The sequence below is a fragment of the Petaurus breviceps genome, unplaced genomic scaffold (assembly GCF_028583685.1).
Source record: "Petaurus breviceps papuanus isolate PSGF00001 unplaced genomic scaffold, PetGlider_PUasm1.0 76, whole genome shotgun sequence".
Lineage (NCBI taxonomy): Eukaryota > Metazoa > Chordata > Mammalia > Diprotodontia > Petauridae > Petaurus > Petaurus breviceps.
Genome location: NW_027186473.1, coordinates 26,810,762 through 26,831,205, shown reverse-complemented (window position 1 = coordinate 26,831,205; position 20,444 = coordinate 26,810,762). Strand labels below are relative to the sequence as shown.

Sequence of the window (20,444 nt, the reverse complement as noted above, 5' to 3'; positions counted from 1 at the left end):
TCAATGATTTAGATAATGGTATAAGTGGCATGTTCATCAAATTTGCAGATGACACAAAGATGAAATGGGTAGCTAGAAAACTGAGTAACATATTCAGGATCCAAAAAGATCTTTACAGGCCAGAGAGCATGTAATAAATTAAATTCAATAGGAATAAATGTAAAGTTTTATACCTGGGTCCAAAAATATAAAATGGGAGAAGCATGATTAAACAGGGTTTTTGTTTATATGAAAAAGATTTGGGAAAATATATGTATTTCTATATCTATACAGATGAGAGGGGGAGAGAGATAGTATATGTATATGTGTATTTTATGTATATGTATGTATGTATACATATAAACATACATATACACACACAAATATATGCCCTTTTTATTTGAAGTATCTATGATTTTTATTATCTCTGCAGAAATATAAACAAAGTAATTATATAAGTGTACTTATGGCTTATTTCAACTCCTGAATTACATCTTCAAGTATTTTTTTAACTTATCATATTTTAACATTATTTTTTTTAATTTTGAGTTTCAAATTCTCTCCCTTTCTCCCACACAATGAGAAGGCAACTATACATGTGAAATCATAAAAAACATATTTCCATGTTAGCCATATTTTTTAAAAGCAAGAAAAATAAAGTGAGAAAATTATACTTCAATTTACACAGAGTGCATCAGTTTTCTTTCTCTGGAGGTATACAGTATAGGATTTTTTCATCATGAGTCCTTTGGAATTGACTTGGATCATTGTATTGATCAGAGTAGCCAAGTTTTCCATTGCTGATCATCATTACACTGTTACTACTGTGCATAGTGATATCCCAGTTCTTCTAACTTCACTTTGCTGAATCAGTTCATATAGGTCTTACCATGTTTTTCTTAAAAATCATTTTTCACAGAGCAATAGTATTCCATCACAATCTTATGCCCCATCTTATTTAGCCACTCTCCAATTAATGGGCATTGCCTCAGTTTCAAATTCTTTGCCACCACAAAAAGAGCTTCTATAAATATTTTTGTACATATAGATCCTTTTTTATTTCTTTCACCTCTTTGGGATACAGACCTAGCAGTGGAATCACTAGGTCAAAGGTTATGTACAGTTTTATAGTCATTTGAATCTAGTTCCAAATTGCTCTCCACAATGGTTGGACCAGTTCACTATTTCACCACCAATTCATTAGTGTACCTATTTTTCCCTCATGCCCTCCAACATTTGTCATTTATGATAGGTACCCCAGAGTTCTTTTGATTAGCCTTTCTTTAATCAAAAATGATTTAGAGCACTTTTTCATATGACTATAGATAGGTTTGATTTCTTCTTCTGAAAACTATGTCTTTTGACCATTTATGAACTAGCAAATGGCTCTCTATTTTATAAATTAGACTCAGTAAATATTTGAGAAATGAGATCATTATCAGAGAATCTTGCTATAAAAATTTTTGCTATTGCTTCTTTGTCTATGGTACCTTTAAACTAACTAGTTTCCCAGATTATCTCTTTAATTAGCTCCATTTTCACTTTTGCTTTGTCTGAGATCATGATTGCTACACCTGGCTTTTTTTAGTTCAGTTGAAGCACATTAGATTCTGCTCCAGCCTTTATTTTAACTCCTTGTATATATCTTTCTGTTCCAAGTCTGTTTCTTATAAACAAAAATACTGTTGAATTCTGGCTTCTAATCCATTCTTCTATCTGTTTCTGTTTAATGGATAAGCTCATCCCATTCACATTCACAGTTATGAATACTAACTGTCCATCCTATTTTCTTCTGTTTATCCTCTTCTCTCTCTTTTTATCCTGTCCTTCCTCAAAAGTCTATTTTGCTTCTAACCACTGGCTCCTTAAATCTGTCTTCCCTTTTATTATTCCCTCCCTTCCTTTTATCCCTTTCTCCTACCTGGGTAAGTTACATTTCTACAAATGAGTATGTATACATAGTCTTCCTTCTTTGAAGTAATTCCGATGAGAGGAATTGCCCACCAACCCCTCTATTTTCCTCTCCACTGTCGAAACTATTCCTTGAATGCTTTTTTATAAGAAAAAATTTTCTCCATTCTACCTCTCCATCCCCCATCTCCCAGTCAATCCTCCTTTCTCATTTGTCTTTCTTTGGGGGGTAAGAGGGGTGAGAGGTTATTTTAACATAATCAACTCACATCCATGCCCTATCTGTATATAAACTCCTTGAATTGCACTAATAATTATAAAGTTCTTGGAAGCCACATATATCATTTTCCCATAATGGAATGTATACAGTTTAACTTTATTGAGATCCTTATGATTACCCTTTCATATTTACCTTTTTATCCTTCTCTTGAATCTGCTGTTTGAATGTCAAATTTTCTATTCAATTCTGATCTTTTCATGAAGAATGCTTGAAAGTCCTCTATTTCATTAAATATACATTTTCCTCCTGAAGGGTTATATTCAGTTTTACTGTGTAGGTTATTCTTGATTACAGTGGTAGCTCCTTTGCCTTCCAGAATATCATATTCCAAGTCTTTCACTCCCTTAATGTGGAAATCACTAAATCTTGTGTGATCCTGATTGTGGCTCTCAACATTTGAATCATTTCTTTAAGACTGCTTGAAATATTTTTCTTTGACCTGGGAGCTCTGGAATTTAACTATGATATTTATTAGGAGTTATCATTTTGGGATTGCTTTTAAGAACTGAATGGTGGATTCTTTTGACTTTATTTTGTCCTATGGATTTAAGATATTGGAGGGTAGTTTTCCTTGATAATTTCTTGAGATATGATCTCTAGATTCTTTCTTTGATCATGGTTCTCAATTCTTAAACTGTCTATCCTTGATCTATATTCCAGGTCAATTGCTGATATTTTACATTCTCTAATATTTTTCATTCTTTTAACATTTTTATTGTTTTTTGATGTTTTATGGAGTCATTAGCTTACAACTTGTCCACTCCTAATTTTTAAGGAATTATTTTCTTTAGTAAGATTTTGTACCTCTTTTTCCATTTGGTCAATTCTGTTTTTTAAGGAGTTCTTTTCTTCAGTGTATTTTTGTGCCTTTTTTTTTACCATTAGGACAATTCTGTTTTTTAAAGTTTTATTTTATTCAATATTTTTGTGCCTCTTTTTATCATGCTTTTAATTTTCTTTCCATAATTTTCTTGCAACACTCTCATTTCTTTTCCAAATTTTTCCTCTACCACACTTATATTTTTCTTTAATTCTTCCAGGAATTCTTGTTGGGCCTGTGTCCAATTAGAACTTTTCTTTGAGGCTTTGCTTCTAGTTGTTTTTACATAGTTGTCTTCTGAGTTTATATCTTAGTCTTCTCTGCCATTGTAGTAGCTCTTTGTGGTCAAATTCTTTGTTGTTGTTGTTTGTTCATTTTTCCAATCTATGTCTTGATTTTTACCTTTATGTTAAATTTGGGCTATGTTTACCTGGGAGTAAGGAGTCTGAAGTTTCAGGCTTTTTCATGCTGCTGTTTTCAGAGCTACTTCTAAGGGTCTGCAAGTTTTTGGTGCTTCCAAAGTGTTGTGATCCTGGCAGAGGTATAGTCACCGCTCTCCTGGTCTGCACACAGGTCTTTAACCAGGAAGCTTCCTTTTTCCTTGTAGCCACGAGCACTAGCACTCTCTTTGCCTTAGAACTGTGACTAGGGCTCCTGCTCCCTTGTGACTGGTCTCCAACACTCTTCTCTGCCCTAAAACTGTGACCCAGAACTGTATATGGACAATAGAATTAACAAGAAGTGCCAGCAAAGGGTCCCCTATAATCTCTTTCTGACCACTTGTCCTACCCTCTTTCTGCCTCTGGGCTGAGAGTTTCCAAAGCTGCTTGCTGCTGCTGCTACTGCCTCCATGTATATGGGGTCCAGACAGGCTTCCACCTGAGTGTCTCAAACTTCTCCTGCCAACCTCCTAAGTTTTCTAAAGCCAGAAAAATATTCCATTCTGACCTTTTGTTGGTTCTGCCACTTTAAAAGACCTTTTGAGGTATTATTTTAAAGATGTTTGAAGGAGAATATTGAGTTAAACTGAGTTTCCTATAATCCACCATCTTGGTCCCACCCGCTCATATATGTCCCTTTGAAAAATGATGTGACAAGTAAACATGACTCTGAAGCATCTGAAGCAAGGGAGACTTAGAAAATATGCTAAGACCACTTGCAAAGATTCATCTCTACTCCATTCCTGGTCATAATCCACTTCAAGAAATAAATGTAATAAAGGAAGGTTCAGGAGAGATGAATTCACAATGACAGTGAGATTAATAGACTGAACAGAGATGAGTAAAAGAATACTGTTCATGAAAATTAATCATCTCAGAGCTCTTGCACAAGGCTAGAAACCAGGAAGTGGAGCAGCCTGAGGCTGTTCCTTCCAACAGAGAAGCACCTTTGTTTTTATACTCCCTTTACAAAAAGTTGAGCAGAAGCCAACTTCCTTTAGGGGTTGTCCAAACAAAGAAGGGAGGAGACAGGGAGGAACCATCGTTAAAGTTCTGCGTTTGGTATTAGTTTTTGTAAGCATCAGTGATAAAGGAGGGGAAGTGGGGAGAAAGGTACTCTAGTCATTCAGTCAAAGGAAAGAACCTTGTCCCTCAAAAATAGCAACCAACACTGGGCTTCAATTATAGAATTGCAACATATAAGACATCTTAATCAAAAGTAATCAAAAGGGGCAAGACAGAAACCTAACTACAGGTTAGTAGAACAAGAGGGCTGGATAGAAACCTTGAAGAAATATGTTATATTTTCTAGCTTATTACTCTTGCCTAGCCCAACCTAAAGAAATATCCCTATGGATGAATTAGAAGAACATTCAGTTACAAATGGTCAAAATATTGCTCCACAAAATAAGTCATGATCAAAAATTACCTTGAGTTTCTTTCCTTAAGGTTAGCCTAAAAATACATCCCTAGAATGGGATATAAAGGCCATTTTCTAAGATTTTATTTGATTTACATTCCTTATGTACATTGAAACCAACAGCTCCTGACTCTATTATCTGGAGATGGCTCATATATTGTAATATAAATACAATTACCATTGATAACTAATATTGATGTAGGGTATTTTAAAAATTATCTCATCTGATCCTCATGATAACCCTCTGAGGATAGTACTTTCATTACTCTCATTTTACAGATAAAGAAACTGAGGTTAAAGGAAGATAAGTAATTTGCTCAGTGTCACAGAGCTAATTATCTGGTTTAGAATTCAAACTCAGGTCTTCTTGTATCTAAATCTAGCACTCTATCTACTATACCACATAGTTGCCCAATAGTTACCTAGCTGTCTCATGCTACTAATGACCATCACCAATAAATGAGAACTTGTTGACAGTAGGATCCATATTTAAGATGAGGTCATACCGTGTTTCCCCGATAATAAGACACTGTCTTATTAATTTTTTTGGACAGAAAAACCCCAGAGGGCTTATTTTCAGGGGAGGGCTTATTTTAATGAACATTGACAGCAATTTTAATAAACAGGTAAATGTGAACAAAAAAATGTACCAGCAAGCAAATCACTGGGGAAGAACAGGATGACGCGCTCACTGCTGCAGCTCTGATTGGATGCAGCTCGGAGCGCGGCGTGCGTTTCACCCGGTGGGGGGGAAGACGGTACTGTGTAGCGCAGGGGATCACCTTCACTACAGTAGCAATCTCAATAGGGCTTATTTTCGGGTGAGGGCTTATTTTAGAGGAATCTTACACAGTAAGGGGAGGGCTTATTTTCGGGATAGGTTTTTGAGATAATCAACTAAATTAAAAGAAAAAGAGAGCTACATTAAGTCTTTCCCAATACTACAGAGGAGACAGTGCTGCCAAACTTGAAATCATGGCTCTTGGTTAAGACCACTTGCAAAGATTCATACCTACTCCATTCCTGGTCATAATCCACTTCAAGAAATAAATGTAATAGAGGAAGCCCAAATCCTGAAGAAAATATAGATTCAATTTTGAAAATGGGTTTTTAAAAAGCATCCTCATAGTTGTATCTTTTACAGTTAATATAATTTTTTCTCAAGTTTTGTATTGTAATGTGAGTATCTTGGCACCTAAACATTGCTGCATTCTTAATCATTTTTCTTTATGTCTCATAAAAGCAAAGAGAATCCATAGAAGTTAAATTTCATTTATGTGAAATTACTTCTGATTATATCATCCCTATTTCTTATCCATCCCTTAAAAAATGGCTTGCTACAAAGCTATGTTACAAAGACTAAATAAAAACAATTTTTTTAAATTAATGGACTTGAGTTATTGGAGAATCTCAAAACAGAAATAATATAGCCTAACCTCTGAAAGACTGATATTTCATCAGCTAAGGGACAGGTTTCATTATAAATGGTATAGTATAACACAAGCAAATATCAATACATTTTATCTATTGGGAGAAATATGCTTCTGTCTTCAAATAAAAACAAGCTTATTAACCTCATCTGAACAGGTTGTGGAAGACGAACAATATTATCCCCTGGCAACAAAATAGCTGGAGGCTTGGATAGTGCGGAAGGTGAATGGCCCTGGCAAGCCAGCCTGCAACAGAATAATATTCACAGATGTGGGGCCACTCTAATTAGTAACAGCTGGCTTCTCACTGCTGCACACTGCTTTGTAAAGTAAGTATGAGATGCTCTAAAACCATTCAAGGCATACAAGCCATGGTACATAAGTTCCAGTATACTGTCACATTACAAATAGGTCTAGTCTTTTTATGTCTATTCATTCATCCACAAGCATTCACTAAGTAACACATAAGCATGATTTTCAGAAGGCAAAACACTAGCTCCTGAAGGTAGGAAGGGTACCAGAATGGATTTCATGTAGGGCAGACATGAGCAGGGAGTCCTTTCCAGGCACAGAGACTGTATTCAAAGTCACAGGGACAGGAAATGGAATGTCAAATATGGAGAAAAGCAACTAGACCAATTTGGCTGAAAGGTGGAGTGATTAAAGGAGAAGAATTTGTGGTAAGCCGTAAAAGGTGTATTAGAGACAAACTGCCAAACAGAGGAGTTTGTATTTTATTTTTACATAGTAGAGAGGTACTACTGGAGCTTGTTGTTCAGGGGACTGGCATGATAAGACTTGTGCTTTAGGAATGTCAACTTGGTCTCTGTATGGAAGATCATTTGGAGGTGGGGAAAGTTCAGAACTGGGAGATGAATCAAGAGGTTATTACAACAATTCAGGAAAGAGGTAGTAAGGGCCTGACCCAGTGGCTATGAATAGAGAAAAAGAAATGGATTCAAAAAGATACTGAAGAGGTAGAATTAAGAAGATTTGGCAACTGATTAGATAGATGCAAGTGGGGGAAAGGGAAGAGTCAAAGATGAATCCAAGATAATGAGCCTGGGAGACTAGAAGGATGGTAATACCCTCAACAGAAAAAAAGGAAAATTGGGAAGAGGGAGTGATTTGGAGAGAATGTTAATGGTGTCTCTTGGATATGTTGAATGTGAGATGCCTGCAAGATATCCAGTCATACAATAGGCGATTGGTGAGCCTGGTGAACTGGAGCCTAACAGGTGAAGCAGGTCTTGCCACTTAACTAAAGTAGCATCAGAAGATCAGCATGTAACTACTTCTGAAAGAAAATGAGGAAAAACCTGGTTCACTTCTGAAGGAGATGTGAAAAAGACCAAGCTGGACTGTATTATATATACCTTCAGTTTCTTTTGTGGTTTGTAGCTTATTTGTTTTATAGAAAGGATTTAGAACTGAAGGGGAATTCAAAAGTCATCTACTCATTTTACAATTGAGGAAACTAAGGTTCATAGAGGTAGCAACTTAACTAAGATCACACAGGTTAGTAAGTGACCAAATCTATATTCAAACCCAGGCCTCCAGGCTTCAAGTACAGGACAATGCTATTCTGACTCCAACTTGAAATTTGCTGTCTTTTTCCACAATTCCACACTGAATTCTGCATACATATAGTTTATGTGTTCAAGAATTGAGTAATTGTAATTATAAAACAGGGGTAAGAAGGTATGCTGTAGTTTCACTTTTTAAACTTCTAAAACACTTATTATTTTTTCCTATTCAAGGTTTGCATTTAGTGGTTCTATGATGCTTTTTTGATAGCTGTAAGCTTTTAGTAAGTTAAATGAAAATTCTTCTTAGAAATTATAATTATAGAAAGGTAGAGCTAAAACAGACCTTACAGTATCCTTTATTCCAACCACATCATTTTTTAGATGTGGAATCAAAGAAATTAAGTAACTTGCCCAGATCACTTGGCTACTAAGAGAACTAGGACTTGAGGTCAAGTCCACTATTCTCTCAATTACAACATGCATTCATCCTCTTTCCTACTATATTCTATACATAACTCTTCCTTTCCACTACCTGTAACTGCTAGAGGAATTTAAGAGTCTTAATTGTCAATACAATTTAATTTTAAGGCAAATTATACATTTATCTTTGTTCAGTTAACAATGATCTATTTTATCTCAGACCTCACTCTCCCTACTAAAACACACATACCCTCCCCCCACATACACAGAGAACAAAAACAAAACCTTGTAACAAATACAAATAGTCAAGCAAAACAAATTTCAATATTGACTATGTCCAAAAATATATACTATTAATTTTCAACTTAAGTCCATCACCTCACTGTGAGGAGGTGAGTAGCATGTTACATCATTGATCTTCTGGAATCATGATTGGTCATTTTGTTGAGCAGAGTTTTTTAAGTCTTTCAATATTGTTTGTCTTAATAATGTTTTTGCAAATTGTTCTTCCAGTTCTGCTCATTTCACTCTACATCAGTCTATACAAGAATTCTCAGGTTTCTCTGAAACCCTTCTTTTTATCATTTTTATACCACAATATTATTCCATTTATTCATGTGACATAACTTAGTCATTCTCCAACTAATGAGCAGCCCCTTAGTTTTCAGTTCTTTGTCAATCAAAAAGAGTTGTTTTTTTTCTTTCTTTGATCTCTTTGAGGTACAGACAGTAGTGACATCACTGAATCAAAGACTCAAGTCAATAAGTATATATTAAGTGCTTACTTTGTGCCAGACACTGCACTAATTCTGGGATACAAATAAAAGCAAAAAGAAAGACAGCTATATCCCTCAAGGAACTTAAATCCTATTAAGGAAAGATAATACATAAAAAGGAGCTGAAAGTAGGAGGGGAAAATATGTCCTCTTGACAACATGATGGCAAAGTCCCAAGAATGAAGCATGACTGGTCTGGGTTCTTCCTTAAAATGAAAACTCCAGGAAGAACTCACCAATGGGAAAAGGGGCCACAAAGGCAGATAGAGAAGGCAGCATGGTTGTAAAGCGCAGAGATTGAAGCATGGCCCTTTCTCTGGGCATAGTTCCAAACTGCTTTCCATAAATACTGAACCAATTCACCAATCCACCAACCAAGTATATTAATATGACTACTTTCCCATAGCCCTTCCACTCTCTTCATTTTCTTTTTTGTTAAACTTTGCCAATCTGATGAGTATGAAGTAGAACTTCAGAATGTATTTAATTTGCATTTTTCTAATTATTATGATTTGTGGCATTTATTGTATATTGATAATTTGGATTATTTCTTTAGAATTGCTTCTTCATGCCTTTTGACAATTTATCAATTTTGGAAATGATTCTTATGAATTTGAATCAATTCCTCATAAATCTTGGAAATAATATTTATCAGAGAAAAGCAAAGATTTTTTTCCCAGTTATTTGTTTCCCTTCTAATCTTAGCTACATTGGTTTTGTTTGTATAAAACGTTTTAAGTTTTGTTGTTGTTACTGTTAAGACATTTCAGTTGTGTCCAACTCTTTATGGCCTCATTCAGGATTTTCATGGCAAAGATACTAGGATAGTTTGACATTTCCTTCCCCAGCTCATTTTATACATAAGGAATTGTGAGGTAAACAGTGTTAAGTTACTTGCCTAAGGTCACATAGCTAAGAAGTATCTGAGGCCAGATTTGAACTCAGGAAAATAAGTCTTCCTGACTCCAGACTTGGCACTCTATTCATTGTGCCACCTAATGAGTTCTTACCCCAGTAACTAGGGCCTTTGAATTTATCTTAAACTAGCCATTGTTCAATATAGTTTACAAGAAAAATCTCCTTACACTTCTGGGCTTACAGCTTTTAAAAATAGTCCATCTTTTTGGTATTTTTTTAATTGTTTTAGTGCCAAAGATCCTCGACAATGGAGTGTGACCTTTGGACTCCTTTTAAGTGATTCAAAACTGAAGCAAAGTGTGAAAAATATTATCGTTCATGAAAAGTATCGATATCCAGCTCATGATTATGACATTGCCGTTATAAATCTGTCCAAACCAGTACTATATACAACCACTATTCGAAAGGTTTGTCTTCCAGAAGCAAATTATAACTTCCCCCCAAATTCTGATGTGGTAGTCACAGGATGGGGATCAAGAAAAACTGATGGTAAGTTCTCTAGTGTTCCTTCTATTTCCTAGTAGCTATAAACAAGATTTCTAGATCATGTTTATAGGGTTCATAGTATCTTGAGACAAGTGATACCATCTTACAAATTTACAGAACAGATTTCACTCACTCTGATAGATGTGATCCCATCAACGTGGGTGTTCACTTAACCGAAGGAGATTACAACCCTTCCACATTTTACATCCTCTATAAATCTTGTCCATGCTTTAAACAAAGCCAAAAAAAAAAAAATGTTTTTACGTGCCTTTGCTACCAGGTGTCTATTGAGTTCTGTTTGAACCTGTGGCATTTCTACCTTTGAGCCTTTCCCTGAACTTTTCCCAGTTGGCTTACCCTTTTCTCTTTATTCTTTGCCTCTATCTTCAGGCTTCTGTGCATTTAAAAAAAAATGCATCCGATTGAACTACTGAGAGTCCAGTGACTCAAATCTTCACAGATTTTAAAGACTGATAGTGTTATGGTTGACCTTACAACATTTTAACTAGTTCTCTATGACAAAGAAATTGTTTTTGTAGGCCCTAAGAAAAAGTTTTTTAAACAAGTAACTTAATATTTAGTATACTGCCCTCCCCCTGCATCTCTCTCTTATTTCCATAGCCCCCAAGGGCCAAGTTTCCTCATGCTGCCCTCTAGCTGTCCATAGTCCTCCATTGTTCCAACCTTTCTAAAGCAAGTACTAATCCAAACTATGCCTTCTCTCCTCATAAGTCAAAATAAACCCCTGGTAGTTTTGTGGCTAATATTTAGTCAACTAATTCCTAATAAAATAGTAGGGTCTTAAATATTACCCCTTCCTGGATCATGTGTATAAAAAGACTACTGACAATGCTTACCTAAAATAATGAATCTAAGGGTAGGCACATCAATGTGTGCCTTGTGCCTTTTCTACCTTGTCCAGTAGAAAAGCTATTTCTCAGCAAGTTTCCCTTTGGACATTATCTCTCAAACTATTGGATACTTGGATTACTCTTTAATATCTACATGTGAAGTTAGCCTTTAAATGTTCTATACTTACTCAAAAGCTCTAACACAAGGAACTAAAAGAAAAAGGACTCCTGATATAATAGAAAGAGCCATGTGTAGGGAGTCAAGAGGCCTGGAATACTGGATGAACAGTAGTGCTATTGACAGAAATATTGCTGGAGCCACGCCTAGATTCCGAGCCTCTAGACTCTCATTCTCCCTTACTCTTCACATTACATTCAGATTAGATTAGTTACCAAGTCCTGTTGATTATACTTCTGGAAAATTTCTGGTATCAATCCTCTTTTCTCTCCTCTTAGCACCAGAACCCTAGTATAGATTCTTATTACTGGGTACCTGAACTATTGTCAGATTCCTAGCAAGTCTTTCCACACTCTTGCCCTTCTAATCCATGTATCATGTAACTATCATAATCAACTTTCTTACACATAAATCTTCTCTACAAATTTCTACTCCAATGCATCAATTAGAGTTTGTATGGATGACTATAGATTCCCAAAGACTTCACCAACAGGTTTATGCATGCTGCTAAACTAGAAAGTCTTGAGTGTGGTGCTAGGGACCAATTTGTTTGAAATATAAGGGCAAGACCAGCAAAGCTAAATACAGAGAGATTCACAACCAGAAGGCTATCCAAAGTGGGCTAAATTTGGGATTCATGAAACAAATGACCCAAAAAGCAACAAGCAAAAATAATTTCTTGGAAACTTACTCTTCCAAACAGAACACATGAAGACAGTTAAAGCATATGTCCCTGAATGTGTTATAGATGATGAAATAGAGAAAGTCTATGAAGACTTTCTTTTGTCAAAACAAGACTTGACAACACCCTTCAAATCAAATTAACACATACATTGAAACTTTATCACTTCTATATGAAGGAAGGCAAAGAGTAGTCTCTCAAAAAATATGTTGGAAAATGTGATTTAGGATTAAGAAATGAAAGAAGCTGGGGCAGCTAGGTGGTGCAATGAGTAGAGCACTGGCCCTGGAGTCAGGAGGACATGAGTTCAGATGCGGCCTCAGAAACTTAACACAAAAACTAGCTGTGTGACCTTGGGCAAGTTGCTTAACCCCAATTGCCCTCTAAAAAGCAAAAAAAAAAAAATGAAAGAAGCCAAAAATTTGTAGATTGTTTAGAAACCTAACACCATATTTTTAAATACTTTCTTCAAAAAGATAGTTGGGATATGTTGAACATGAGAAACATTAAATAATATCATACACACACATACACATATATATGTATGCATATATATGACTATTTGATTCAATGATTTGAAGGCAGGACAATCTATCGTAGCAGGAATCATACTGGCATACCCACCCAGGATGGCTGCTAGCACAGGTTCTTAGATATGCTTTACTAGGAAAGATAGCTGTCTAAGAGGTCAACCATCTTTTTTTTAATTACATTCACTAGTCCAGGGGAAAGGTCAGTATCCTGAATTTCAGAGAAAATACAAGCAGAATAAAGACCAACAGACAGGGATCTAACTGGCTAAATCGACCATGCATTTTACATACATTCCTGGATTGAAAGAGTCTTTACATCTGAGTAGTCAGGGAGCTCTGAACATATGGCCACTCAGAATCTCGACCGGGGAATCACAATTTCCTTTTCACAAGCAAGTCCCAAAAGCAAAATACAAACTCAGAGTATATGTACACTTCTCCAAGACAGAAGGCATCACAACCCTCAGTGCCTAATTAGAAATTAGCAAAAGGTGTGGAAGCCTTCTTTCAATCAAACCTCCCCTAAGCAAGCTTCCCTCAATGGGATCTTCGTAAGGCCTATTAATGGGTAAAGAAGATCTTATATCCCATTAACATTGCACTATATTCTTTGACAAGTCACTTAACCACTTGGTGCCCTAGGACTCTCTTTAAGATTTAAGCATTGCGAGGCGGCCAGGTAGCACAGCAAGTAAGAGCACTGGCCCCAGTGTTAGGATGACTTGGGATCGAATCCAGGCTCAGATACTTAGCACCACACCCAGAAATAACTGGCCATGTAACCTTGAGCAAGTTACTTAACCCCAATTGCTTTAAAAAAAAAAAAAGATTTAAGCATTGGACTTGGAGCTAGGAAAGCCAAAGTACAAATTTTGCCTTGGACACTTACTGGCTATGTGATTCTAGGCAAGTCACTTACCTACTCTGTGACCTAGGCAACTTTCTAAGATGTAGGCACTGGGACTTAGAGTCACAAAGACCTAAGTTCAAATCTTGCTTCATGCACGTACGACTTTTTGACCCTAGGCAAGTCATCTGCACTTCAGTTTCCTCATTTGTAAAATGAAAGGGTTGAAATTGTTTAAAGTTTCTTCCAGCTCTAAATCTACAATGCTAAGCTATAAAGGGGTTGTTAACCTGCATCAATAGAAAAAAAAATAACTTCCACCCTTGGGATTCCCTTATACTGATTATGCCAGAAATCAAGACCCCTCCCCTAATTTTTTTTCCAATTCAGTAACTAAACAAAAATTATCAAAATATTATCCCCATGCAAGGCACTTTGTTAGTCATTGGTGATACAAAGATAAAAAATGGCACAGTCCCTGCCCTCAAGAAACTTACAATACACTGGAGAGTGGGAGAGAAGTATATGGTATACATTAAAAAAGTATAGTATAAGTAAAGTGTGATGGAGGGGAAAGAATCCCAAAAATGTTCTAGAAAAATGAGGAGAAAAAAAAAAGAAAGAAAAATGGCAAGGCAAAGACAACTTTCTACTGGAGAAATCAGGGAAGATTTCATAGAAAAATCCAGCTCTTGGAATTCCTGCCTCCTGCAAGGCTCAACTTAAGTGCCACCTCTTCCTTCTGGAGACTTGTCCTGAAGTGCCCACAGCTAGTGCCTCCCATAGTAAAATTCCTTTATATTTACTGCATATGTATATATATTTTACACTCATGTGTGTGTGCTTTTCTCCAGATAAAATATGATCTCCTTAAGGAAAGACTGTTTGTTTTTTGCCTTTGTATCTATAGTAACTAGTTTAATACCTAGTACATAGTTTTGATACATAAAAAATTTTTGTTGGATGAATAAATGTTGAACAAGCAAGCTTTTAGTATGTTTCCAGTTCTACACTAGGTTCTAGGAATGCAAAAACAAAATTAAAACACTATCTGACCTAAAAGAGCCTATATTCTACTAAGTAAAAAACAAGTCACAGATAATTAAAAACAAAACATATACAGAATTAAGACAAAGTAATTTCCATGTGGTAGAGTACTAACACATGGGGGAATGAGCATAGTTCTAATATAAAAGATGGCATTAACCTGAATTTTGAAGGAAGCTAATATTTCTACAAGGCAAACATATGGAGTGAGCGCATTCCAGGTATAAGGGGCAGCCTCTGCAAAGTGATGGTGAAAGGAGATAAAATGCCATATGCAAGTAACAAGTCAGTTAACTGAAACAAAGAATACATGAAAGTAATGTTTCATAATTATGGAAAGGTAGGATGGAGCCCAATGGCAAAGAGCTTTGAAATTTAAGTAGAGGACTTCATCTTTTATCTTCAGTATCATATCCTGAGTAAGAAATGACATGGTCAAATTTGTACTTTAAGAATATCAGCTTGGGAGAGGGGCCGGAGTCAAGATGGCAGAGTAGAAACAGGACCTCCCTGTGGCTCCGGCTTCCACCTTCCCCAATCCATGTAAAATGGGACTCTAAACAAACTTTGGAGCTGCAGAACCCACAAAATAACACAGAGACGCTAACCTCCCACTGAGGAAAGCCCAGCAGGCCGGCAGGAATTGGCCAGCACAGCTCTCTTGGAGCCAAGCCCAGCCCTATGCTGAGATTTTAGCCCCAAGGCAGGCCTGACCAGCACCCTGCTGGAGGGATTCCAGATCACCAGCAGCTGTGGCTATTTCCAGATTCATCAACAAATAGATGCGAAGGACAAAGTGAGAGGTCAGTGCAGTGTGGACTTTGGGACCAGTAGTTGGGAGACCATTGGCTTTTGCCTGCTGAGACACCCAACACAGCCAGCGCCATGTGGCACCTTCAGCTCCTGGCCTGCAGAGTGTAGGGGGACCAAGCAACCAGTCAGAGAGGTAATCGCTCTTGCTTTAACCTGCTTGGATCTGGACTGTGGTCTAGGGTGGAGATTCTGGGGTGAGTGGCCAGCTTGCCAGAGTGTGTGGAGGCTTCAGAGAGGGCACCCAACTAATACCTCTGGCAGCTGAGAAAACACCAGAGTTTGGGATGAAAGCTCCCCTGTCTGGTGGCAGAGTCCTACTGTGGCAAAAAGCCCAGGGGTCAAGTGAGTGAGGGGCGACATGACCAGACAAAGGAAGCAAAATAAACAGAAGACTCCAACATTAGACTCCTATTTTGGGGACATAAAGGAGCAAAGCATGGAACAGGAGGAAGAATGTGAAGTCAGAACTCCTGCACCAAAAACTTCAAAGGAAATACAAGCTGGTTCAGGCCATAGAAGCAGATAAGAGAAGTAGAGGAAAAATTGGAAGAGAAATGAGAACGGTGCAAGAAAATTATGAACTGAGAGTCAACAGCCTAACTGAGGAAAATCATACCTTAAGAAACAGACTGAGTCAATTGGTAAAAGAGGCTCAAAAAGGAAATGAGGAGAGGAATGCCTTAAAAAGCCGAATTTGCCATACAGAAAAAGAATCTCAAAAGCTCAATGAGGAGAATCGTTCCCTCGGATTTAGATGGGAGCAAAGGGAAGCTAGTGACTTTAAAAGAAATCAAGATGATGTTAAACAGATCCAAACAAATGAAAGAATAGAAGGCAATGTGAAATATCTCATGGGACAAACTACTGACCTGGAAAATAGATCCAGGAGAGGTATTTTAAAAATTATTGGACTATCTGAAAGCCACAATCAAAGAAAGAACCTGGAAATCATCCTCCAAGAAATGCTCAAGGAAAATTGCCCTGATGTTTTAGAACCAGAAGGCAAAATAGAGGTTGAAAGAATCCACCAATCACCTCCTTAAAAAGATCCCCAAAAGAAAACTCCTAGGAATATTATAGCCAGGTTCTGGAATTCCCAGCTCAAGGAGAGAATATTACAAGCAGCCAGGAAGAGACAATTTGAATATGGTGGAAACAAAATCAGGATAACACAGGATCTGGCAGCTTCTGCATTGAGGGATCGAAGGGCCTGGAATAGGATATTCTGGAGGCCAGAGGAGCTGTGATTAAAACCAAGAATCACCTACCCAGCAAAACTGAGTATCGTCTTTCAGGGAAAAATATCGTCATTCAGTGGAATAGAGGACTTTCAAGCATTCTTAATGAAAAAACCAGAGTTGAATAGAAAATTTGACAATCAGATACAAGAAGCAAGAGAAGCTTGAGAAGGTAAACAGGGAAAAGCAATCACAAGCTGCTGATCAAAGTTGAACTACTGACATTCCTACATGGAAAAACAATAATTGTAATTGATGAAACTTTTCTCAGTATGAAAATAGTTGAAGAGAATAGAAATATATATATCAGATGGTATATGGGCATATGAATACATGTGTGAATGTGTGTATATATGCTTACAGGTATACATAGATAGAGGGCACAGGACCAATATAATAGGAAAGGATGATACTTAAAAGGTGAAATTAAGAGGTTAGAGGAATATAATGAGAGGAGATGGAGAGAGACAGAATGGGGTAAACTATTTCATAAAGAAGAGGCAAAGGTAAAGGGTTACAATGGAGGGAAAGAATAGGAAGACAAAAGGGAATGGGTCAACCTTATTATCACTGAATTTGGCTCAGGGAGGGAATTAAATACACACTAAATAGGGTATCACCCTACAGGAAAGTAGGGAGAAGGAGATAAGAGGGGGGATGATGGAAGGGAGGGCAGGCTGGGGGGGGGGAGGGAAGTTGGAAGCACTCACTCTTGAAAAGGGATGGAATCAAAGTAGAGAACAGAACAAGTGGGTGGTGGGATAGAAGAGAGGGAAATATAGTTAGTCTTTTACAATATATCTACTATGTTAATGTTTTGCATTAGCTACCCACGTACAATCTATACTGAACTATTTATCTTCCCAGTAAGGGTGGGTGACAAGGGAGGAAGAGAATGAATCTGGAATTCAAAGTTGTAAAATCAAATGTTTAAAATTATATATACATAAATACTATTATTTATACTATCTTACATGTAATTAGGAAAGAAGATACACAGGCATAGAGATCTACCATGCCCTACTGGAAAAGTCTAAGGGGTTATGGGAGAAGATATGGGAGAGAGCAGATTGGGGGAGGGGATATCCTGTGGGACTGCTATTCTGGGGTGGTGGATAGGGGAAAAATGGAGAGAAAATTTGTAACTCAAAATCTGGTGGAAATTAATGCTGTAAATCATGAGTTAATAAAGCATTTGAAAAATGAAAAAAAATAAAGCATTTGAAAAATGAAAAAAAAGAATATCAACTTGGTAGCACTATGAAGAATGGATTGAAGAAAGAGAAAAAACTGAAGGAAGGGAGACCAATTAGGAGTCTGTTGCAATAGTTGAGATGCCTCAGGTTTGAAGTAAGATGGGTGACTTTGAGTGAAAAAGGATTTCAACAGGCAGAGATGTGGCCCTCCCGGTATGGGTAATGTATATGACCTGTACAAGTGATTGGCGTGGGACTGCTATGGCAGATTGTTGCATACATGTTCAGATGTCAACACTATATTGCCTACTTTTGCTTGCTTATTTTTCTTTCTACAAAGGGAAGAACCAATGTTGGGGGGGAGAGTTTTTTCTGGTTTATTTATCTAGAAATGATTAATATCAAAACAAAAGGCATCAATAAACTCTCTTGCTTTGTTTTATGCTTTAATTTATGTAGATAAGAGATGGCAAGCGAAGATCAGAGAACAATTAGTCATTTGGCTTAGCTGGAACATAAAAACATGAAAGAGAGTAAATTGAAATACTGCTGGAAAGGAGGGTTAAAGGAATGTGAAGACCTTTAAGTGTCAGATTAAGTAGTATGTGTTTTATACTTTGGGCAATTGAGAACTGCTAAATATAAACAACTTTGTGCCTTAGGAAAGGCAGCGATATGAAGGATAGACTAGAGAGGGGAGAAGCCTAAAGCAGGAGGACCATTTGAAAGGCTATTACAATCATCCCAAGCCAGAGGGAATTATCTAGCTTTGTGGCAGTGGGAATGAAAAGAAGGGGACAGATGTGAAAGAAATGACAGGGGCAGGAGCAGCTAGGTGTCACCCAACCGTGGAGTCAGGAGGAACTGAGTTCAAATCTGGCTTCAGATACTTAACACAAAAACTAGCTGTGTGACCTTGGGCAAGGCACTTAACCTCAATTGCCCCCTCCAAAAAGCAAAAAAGAAAGAAAGAAATGATAGGGGTAGAATCAACATGGCTTGACAATTGATTGAATGGGTTTACAAAAAGAGAGGAGTCAAAGCTGACTATAAGGTTTCAGGTCTTGGAGATTTTGAAGGTAATGGTGACATCAAGAGAAACAAAGAGTTTGGGAAGTAGGGCAGAAGATGATGACTTTAGTTTTAGACAGGTTGAATTAGGCATTCTAGTAGGGCATCAATGTAGAGATGTCCAGCAAGCAACTAGAAATAGGGACTTGAGCTAAAAGAAAATGGAAAGAAAGAGAGAGAAAGTGAGACCTGAGTTCAAATCCAGCCTCAAACACTTACTAGTTTGTGACCTTAGTCAAAGCACTTAACCTCTGTCTGCTTCAGTTTCCTCAATTATAAAATTGAGATAATAATATCTCCCCCTGATCCTGGGGTTGTTGTAAGGAAAAACATAATTAGATAATATTTGTAAGTATTTTGCAAACCCTAAAATACAATATAAATGCTAATCATTCTTATTATTAGATGATAGATAGATAGATAGATAGATAGATAGATAGATAGATAGATAGAGGATATATCAAAGATGTCAATTAAACCTTTGAAGTCAGATGAAAAAAACAAAGGAAAAAAGCATATAGAAAGGCCAAGGATGGAATCCACATACAGGATACTATATGTGGGGGAATGGAAAGACAATGAGGAACCATTAAAAGTGACTGAGAAATAGTAATAAACATTAGAGAAATAGGAGATAGCTGTATCACAGAAGCTAAGAGAAAAGATAGTAATACAGGAAGAGGTAGTCAACAATGGTAAATGCTAGACAGAACAAGGAAAAAGAGGGCTGAGAGAGGTCACCAAACTTAAAAATTAAAAGTTCATTATTCTTTGTCACAAGAAATATCAGAGTGTATGGAGTACTAGAGTAGGTATATTGAGAAAAGGTGATATAAAAACAAAAGATAGCAATAAAAATATTTTTAAACTAATAAACAGATAAATATTTTAAAGAATATTATTGGTGAAATCTGAGGGGAAAGTTAGTTGATTATAAGTCCCTTGGAGCAGATACTGTTTTTATCTATATTTTTGTTTTCTTAGTAGCTAGCAGAGTGTGTTAGCCATATCATGTGCTTTAAAAGTTTTGTTAAGGGGTGGCTAGGTGGCACAGTGAATACAGTACCAGCCATGGAGTCAGGAGGACCTGAGTTCAAATCCAGCCTCAGACACAACACAAAAACTAGCCATGTGACTTTGGACAAGTCACTTAACCCCAATTGCCTCCAAAAAGAAAAAAAAACCCTTTGTTAAATTATTGAATTGAAATCCAGATATTTCCATTTTTTTCATCTCTATAAACGCTTTGAGAAACTTGTATGCGTACATACTTTTCTATTGTAGACTACATTTTCATTGCTGCACAACTGAGAGCCACAAAAGATACCAAATCTTGCCATATTAAACACCCCAGATAAAGAATTTGACTCAACGGAACAAATATATTCTTAAAAAATCTCCACCAACAAGACTATTCTTATGCATCAAGAATAATATAAGGTGTGGGGCAGCTAGGTAGCACAGAGAGTAAGAGCACCGGCTCCAGTGTCGGGATGACCTGGGGATCGAATCCCAGGCTCAGACGCTTAGCACCCACCCAGAAACACCTGGCCGTGTAAATTGAGCAAATTACTTAACC

The 20,444-nt window shown here is 36.9% G+C and overlaps 1 protein-coding gene across 1 annotated transcript in view; it reads left to right on the top strand.

The window, feature by feature from the left end:
- Positions 1 to 20,444, top strand: part of LOC138174764 (transmembrane protease serine 11C-like) — a 130,333-nt gene that overhangs the window by 78,213 nt on the left and 31,676 nt on the right. The window contains exons 6-7 of the mRNA XM_069105048.1: positions 6,438 to 6,609; positions 10,153 to 10,412. Of these exons, the coding sequence (XP_068961149.1) occupies positions 6,438 to 6,609; positions 10,153 to 10,412 (432 nt within the window). The remainder of the gene's footprint in view (positions 1 to 6,437; positions 6,610 to 10,152; positions 10,413 to 20,444) is intronic.